The sequence below is a fragment of the Chanos chanos genome, chromosome 14 (assembly GCF_902362185.1).
Source record: "Chanos chanos chromosome 14, fChaCha1.1, whole genome shotgun sequence".
Taxonomy (NCBI): Eukaryota; Metazoa; Chordata; class Actinopteri; order Gonorynchiformes; family Chanidae; genus Chanos; species Chanos chanos.
The window spans coordinates 230,001-237,500 of record NC_044508.1 but is presented as its reverse complement, the minus strand read 5'-3'; the positions used below and the strand labels follow the sequence as shown (position 1 = coordinate 237,500).

General features: G+C 44.7%; 1 protein-coding gene across 1 annotated transcript in view; it reads right to left on the bottom strand.

Annotated features, from left to right (window-relative positions):
* Nucleotides 1-7,500, bottom strand: part of LOC115827789 (A disintegrin and metalloproteinase with thrombospondin motifs 12-like) — a 39,163-nt gene that overhangs the window by 22,580 nt on the left and 9,083 nt on the right. The window contains exons 6-12 of the mRNA XM_030791700.1: nt 7,500; nt 7,055-7,204; nt 3,223-3,366; nt 2,739-2,883; nt 2,082-2,174; nt 1,050-1,195; nt 556-725 (exon numbers count right to left, since the gene is read on the bottom strand). The exon at nt 7,500 is cut by the window's right edge and continues 124 nt beyond it. Of these exons, the coding sequence (XP_030647560.1) occupies nt 556-725; nt 1,050-1,195; nt 2,082-2,174; nt 2,739-2,883; nt 3,223-3,366; nt 7,055-7,204; nt 7,500 (849 nt within the window). The remainder of the gene's footprint in view (nt 1-555; nt 726-1,049; nt 1,196-2,081; nt 2,175-2,738; nt 2,884-3,222; nt 3,367-7,054; nt 7,205-7,499) is intronic.

Genomic DNA, 7,500 nt, shown 5'->3' with positions numbered 1-7,500 from the left:
ATGGTGCATTTAGCTGCCAGAATTAAGAACATTTTCCACGGGGGGGGATGCCCCTGGACCCCCCTTCAGGTCTGGGTTTACCCCATGTTCTTGCCCCCCAACTTTGAAACTCGTTCCAGTGTTACTGGTAGGGGCATGTGCGTATGTGTGTGTGTATGGGTAGGGACATGTGCGTATGTGTGTGTGTATGGGTAGGGACATGTGCGTATGTGTGTGTGTATGGGTAGGGACATGTGCGTATGTGTGTGTGTATGGGTAGGGACGTGTGTGAGAGTGTGTATGTTTCTAATGTAAGGTGAGTGTGTGTGTGTAGTAATGTAAGGTGAGTGTGTATATTTCTAATGTAAGGTGATGCATTACCTGGTCTGGTAACAGGGTTAGGGTTAGGGTTATGTGTATATTTCTAATGTAAGGTGATGTATTACCTGGTCTGGTAACAGGGTTAGGGTTAGGGTTATGTGTATATTTCTAATGTAAGGTGATGCATTACCTGGTCTGGTAACAGGGTTAGGGTTAGGGTTATGTGTATATTTCTAATGTAAGGTGATGCATTACCTGGTCTGGTAACAGGTACCCACTGATAGAGTTGATTGTTATGGGGCACGGTGTCAAACTCACTACACTGCATGTCTCTGAATGTGGGGCGTTTTTTCACACAGGGATTGGTGCTACAGATTCGATAACGCTTCCGTTCACCTGTACAGTACTTCCCCCCAAATTCAGGCCTTCGTACAAAACACACACACACACAGAGACACACACACAGACACACACACACAGAGACACACGCACACACAGACACACAGACACACAGACACACACACACACATTTTTCAGCTCTCCTGGTGGAATTCAGTGACACAGAGAATAAATAATGCATAAATAAATGAATAAATAAAAGAGCAAGTGAAAAGTGAGAGAATGAGAGAGCAGGTGAAAGAAAGAAAGAAAGAAAGAAAGAAAGAAAGAAAGAAAGAAAGAAAGAAAGAAAGAAAGAAAGAGAGGCGGGGGGGGGGTTGGAGAGAGGTGGGAGAGAAGGAGGGACTCACTTGGGGCGGTCACACTCTCGCTCTGCAGACTGGACTCCTGCCCCACAGGTCCGTGAACAGTGAGACCACACACTCCACTCCCCCCAACCACCGTTCACAGTCTCCGGCAACTTCCCTACAATCACACACTCACCTGAGATACACCACTTACACACACACACGCACACACGCACACACACGCACACACACGCACACACACGCGCACACACACGCACACACACACACACACGCACACACACGCACACACACACGCACACACACGCACACACACACACACGCACGCACGCGCACACGCACACACACACACGTGCGCACACACACACACAGACGCACGCACGCACGCACGCACACGCACACACACGCGCACACACACGCACACGCGCACACACACACGCACACACACACACACACACACACGTGCACACACACGCACACGCGCACACACACACACGCACGCACGCACGCGCACACACACACGCACACACACACACACACACGTGCGCACACACACACACGCACGCACGCACACGCGCGCACACACGCACACACACGCGCACACACGCACACACACGCACACACACACGCACGCACGCGCACACACACACGCACACACACGTGCGCACACACACACACGCGCGCACACACACACACACGCACGCACGCACGCGCACACACGCACGCACGCACGCACACGCGCGCACACACACACGCACGCACGCGCACACACACACGCACACACACACACACACACAAACATACAGCTAAATGTACACACAAACACAGAGTCAGATATGTACAAATATTCACAAGTATTAATAGGGAATCTCTCCTGTCTGCTGTCAGTTTAACTGAATCGGCCAGAGGACAAATTTCACAGTGCTTGTCACATTAGAGATGTTCATACAGACTGACAGGAGAGAGAGAGAGAGAGAGAGAGAGAGAGAGAGAAGGTGTGAGAGAGAGAGAGGGGGGGAGAGAGAGAGAGAGAGTTTGGGAGGAAAAGAATGGAGTGAAGGGAAAAGTGTAGTTTACCTTATCAGGTCCACATCTGGTTCCATCAATCGGAGAGTCCAGTTTAGACCGACAGGAACCATTCACAGAGCACCAGAGAATCTGACACACATTCTACAACACACACACACGTATATACACATATACACACAAACACACACACATATACACACACATACATGCACGCACACATGCACAAACACACACACACACGAGTCAGAGGCAATTTGCTGATGGGCCTTCTACATTTTCTCTGGTTAAACAGGTGCATCTGCTGAACACTGACATGTTTATTAGTGCCCCACTGCAGGGCCAGTTCAGTTCAGCTCTCCATACATCCCGCTGCACACATACAGTCAGACAACTGCAATGGCCTGTGCAAAGCAGGCTGACAAAGGACCATCCAGAGTGTAATATAAAAACACAACTGCTGACCAGGTCCAGTCTTTCCCATCTACAGTCAAACTGACCCTTCATACAGCATAAAGGCTTCACATCTAATCTCTTCATCTACATCGTCCTCTTCACGCAACAGTGAGCACTGGGAACACGGCAGTGAAATCACTACCTGCCCAGTCGCCAAACCAGTTCACTTCTATACATCGCTGATGCTCTTCCCAGGCTGCAGTGACCTGAACATTTTAAGCATGTGCGGCTGATGGGGCTTCCGTGTCATACCTCAACCTCGTGGCAGAAGGTGGCATTTGGGCCGTACTGAAGTTGGCACTGGTGGTGGGGAGTGTATCTGACACCTGGCGCCACCACAGGGGCCGTCAGATCCTTTTTAGACGGACGGTCATCCAGACAGAAACCCCAGCCGCGACTGTGACACGCAAACCAAGAATGACAGAGAAGAAATGTAAGATTATTTGAAAGGAGCGAGAGTTGACTCTTCTCTCTCTCTGGGTTAATGTCTGTAAATAAGGGCATACGCTCAAACAGATACAAGCATTCCCCAGTTTTTTATGGTCACATATCAAATTGACCTCTCATTAAAAAGCAGTAAATGTGCAGATTCACTGAGGAACAGGGTCGAGAGTGAAGACAGGATATGGAGACAGGTGTAGAGGCAGAGAGAAAAAGACACAGAGTGAAGACGGGAAACGGAGGACAGGACAGAAGTGGGGAGGACAGGTGTTGACTTCAGGAATGAGAGATTTACTCCAGGAATCGAGTGATGTAATCTTTACTGCAGGGGGACCAGGTCAGTGGAGATGAGTCGTAGTGAAGCTGTCGGGACATGATGAAGGGATGCCGCCCCTCCAACTCACAGTCATTCCCCTGCCCGTCATGATGAATCCCAAAACTACAATCGACAAAATCAACAACACCACAGCATTTCAGCTATGGCAAACAATACAAACACCACAGCATTTCAGCTATGGCAAACAATACAAACACCACAGCATTTCAGCTATGGCAAACAATACAAACACTACAGCATTTCAGCTATGGCAACAGTGTTTCTCACAGGTCTGAAATATACTTGTGGCGGTAGCCTGTGGGCGGCATTACCTGCCAGCGCAAAAATGGTCTCCTACATGTGACCTTTAACACAATATTTTGATTTATTGAATATTTTTATTAATTTCACATATTTCTACGACGGAGTATTATGGCCACATTGAGAAAAAAAAGAGATTTCGAGAATAAAGTCGTAATTTAACGAGAATAAAGTCGCAATTCTAGACCACGTGTTATTTTAAACGGGAAATGTCAGAGGAGAAGCCTGCCGTCTGCGTTAAAATGAGGAACTCGGAGCATCTTGTGAAATTATACTTTAGTATGTTTTCACAAATAACGAAATGCTTAATCTTTTGGCACATCCGCGCCATATTATCATGTCAGAACTTTAATGTCTGTGGCACAGCACGACTTGCACAATGACAAGAAAGTTCTTCAATCTTGAAACAGCCGTTGCCAGAACGTGACTCAGGCTGTCACTCACGGTCCTCTTGCCTCTTTTGTTAATTAATGGTAATGTATTTTCCTAGAAATTATTATTTTTTCTCGTTAAATAACGCCTTTATTCTCGTTAATTAACAACTTTTTTCTCGTTGAATAACTACTTTATTCTCGTCTTCTAACGTAATAGCCTACTAGAGAACGTCTTTCTCTCTCGCTATGTCTCTCTGCAGAGCGTGTGCGATTCGGGGTTTCCGTTAGCCGGTAATTACAGTTTTTTGCCTAGTAAAATCGGTAAAAAAGGAAGATCAATTAAAAGTTTGGCGATGAAAATAATGCTCAGTATTTATTTCTCCGGTAATAATGCTCATGCAGAACGTAGCTTTGACTGGAGGAGAGAGTGAATGCGCATTGCAAGCTGGAAAGACTGGTCGCGTTTGATTTCAAGGCAGCAGCAGAGGACTTTGTCGCAATGAAAAAAGGGAGAAAATAAAACGTTTCCTGGTAGCCTGTAGGCTACATTTGATGCCATGTATTCCTAACCTTTTTTCAGACAAGCGACAGATGTTACAGGTTACAGATGTCTCGTACTAGCCTACATTTTAGCGGCTAACGTTGAGGTTTCGCTTAATCGTTACTGTTCATTAAACAGTCAGACTGACTTCAGGTCGTTGTCATTCTTTCGTTAACCCACTTGTACATTACATTTGCATTTGTAAATTTGAGACTGTTATTGAAGCGTGACCGATAAGTCTCAAATTTGTCCGGTAAAATGAATTCTTTCCGGACACCGGACCAGCAAGAAAAGTCCTAGCTAGTGGGTGCATTTCAAAGAACGAGTCGTTCTTTTGAATGACCCTTTTTAGTGAGATGTTCGTACCCGTTCACCAGCACAACTGTGTCGGTCTTTGTTTGTTTGTTTAGTCGTTCTTTTTTCCCAGCTGCTCTCAGTCAACCGCATAATCGGTTGAAAACCTTTGGTATCACTGCGCACAACAACGGGCTAGTAACAGTCAACAAAAGCAAGAAAATGTTGGCTAATGTGCGCCAAAAATAGGTCGCATTTAAGTCTGCCTCCTAAGAAAATACATTTATCCCAGTGAAGTAATTATTTTTAATCTTTCTCATATAAACAAAAGGGTCTGAATTTAGTTAAACGGCTGTAGTGTCTGAACTCGAAAACCTGAGTTCAAAAGCACAAGTTTGAACTCGGACAGCTCGAGTTCGAAAGCACGAGTCTGACGGTTCAAAGCAGTGGACGAGTCAACCCCAAGACTCAACTCATGTTCTGAGTCCTTCTGTTGATTCAGTGGATACACCATTCCAGTATCCCATAAGGCTTAGCTAGCAGATCTTCGGAAACAAGTCGGCTGAAAGACATGCAGGCTTGCTTTTGTGTGACAAAACAGAAACTGCTGTGTAGCTAATAAATGCGATGTATTGGTTTATGTTACCTGATCAAAAATTTGATATTAGAAACATTCAACAAATAAAGATAGCACTGTTTGTTCAAAAGATAAAAGAGTTTTAAGGACACGCACGTAATTGTATGATGTGTTTTAGGCCATGCACATTTATCGATGCGTTGATTTATTTTACCATTTTGAAATTTAAGTGTAAAGGGAACAATAGCAAAGAAGAAATACATAGCTTTACTGACATTATGCAAAGTTTGAGTAATTAATGAACTGCAGATGGCGTCGTTCTCTCGGATGGATAAAAAAATAAAGATAAATGCTAAAATGGGTCACCAAATATATTTTGGCGGGCCGCCCAAGTAAAGTCTATGTGTGGGAAACACTGGGCAAACAATAGCGGCTGAAAAAGTACAAGGAGAAACAGGAAAAATTAAAATATGAGTAAAACGAAACAGAACTAAGTGAAATAAGTCATTCATAAAACGTGAGCAAAGTCTTCAAATCTTTTACAGATGAGAGATGGTCTAATTTGACTTCTCTCTCTCTCTCTCTCTCTCTCTCTCTCTCTAATGATATTAAAACTGATGCATTCAAGTAAAAACAATACAAAAACATTGAAATCACCGGTGCAAGTATTATCGAGATCAGTTTGCAGATGGTGAAACACCTTAGTTGTCAAGCTGTTTTTAACAGCAACAGATGTCCGACATAGTTTGCAGACTTCTGTTTTTTGACTCAAAAGACGGCAATCTGCAAACTATGTAGTCTGAAAAATTTAGAACAACATCCATCTTTTCAGAGCCAAACCACCTCCATGCGAGTGAGGATGATTCACTTCGAGCAGTTAAATCTAACAATGTAGATTGCAAGGCTTGTGGTGTCTGTATTTTGTATCCTGGTGCTGTTTCTTCACTCATTTATAACTTCAGTTATGCATTTTTAGGCGGCTACACTAGCTTAACTTGTGGAGACTACATGTACTCTCAATGCACACACACAGTAGTCTGTCCTACTAGGCTACATGACGCAGTGAATGCATGCACTCCCTATGCACACACACAGTAGTCTGTCCTACTAGGCTACATGACGCAGTGAATGCATGCACTCCCTATGCACACACACAGTAGTCTGTCCTACTAGGCTACATGACGCAGTGAATGCATGCACTCCCTATGCACACACACAGTAGTCTGTCCTACTAGGCTACATGATGCAGTGAATGCATGCACTCCCTATGCACACACACAGTAGTCTGTCCTACTAGGCTACATGATGCAGTGAATGCATGCACTCTCACTGCACACATACAGTAGTCTATATCCTACTAGGCTACATGACACAGTGAATGCATGCACTCCCTATGCACACACACAATAGTCTATCCTACTAGGCTACATGATGCAGTGAATGCATGCACTCTCACTGCACACATACAGTAGTCTATATCCTACTAGGCTACATGATGCAGTGAATGCGTGGACTCTCAAGGCATGTTTTTGATTGTTTTTTGCAAAGTGAGTGACATACTCGATAATGTCAGCTTGCATGTTGTTACAACAACAATTATAATATTATCATAGACAATACATATTCCACACCACTAATCCACACACACACAAGCCTACACAAACATGTACGCACCCACATACAAACACACGTACACGCACTGACCTGTGTCCAAGCTCGTGAGCAATGGTAAAAGCTACGGGCAGACCAGAGTCTTCGTTGATATTACAGCTGCGGTGAGGCTGACACATCCCCGACAGATGGGACAAACCCAGAGTCTCACATGGCTTATTCATCCCAGCACAGATATCCTTCCTACACACACACACACACACACGCACACACACACACACAAGCTGTCACTACAAGCTGTGTGTGTGTGTGTGTTGTGAATTAAACACATTCTATTGTGTATGTGTGTATTTTTGCAGATGTAATTGCATACATGTTTACGCTAGCATGTGTGTGAGTGTGTTTGTATGTGAGCCTGTGCTGGTTTGTGCGTGTTTGTGTGTGTGCCGGTGTATGTATGTGAGCACTGTGTATATGTATCTTTATATGTGTGTGTGATGGGGTATGGGTACATGACTGTGTGTGTGTGTGTGTTTGCC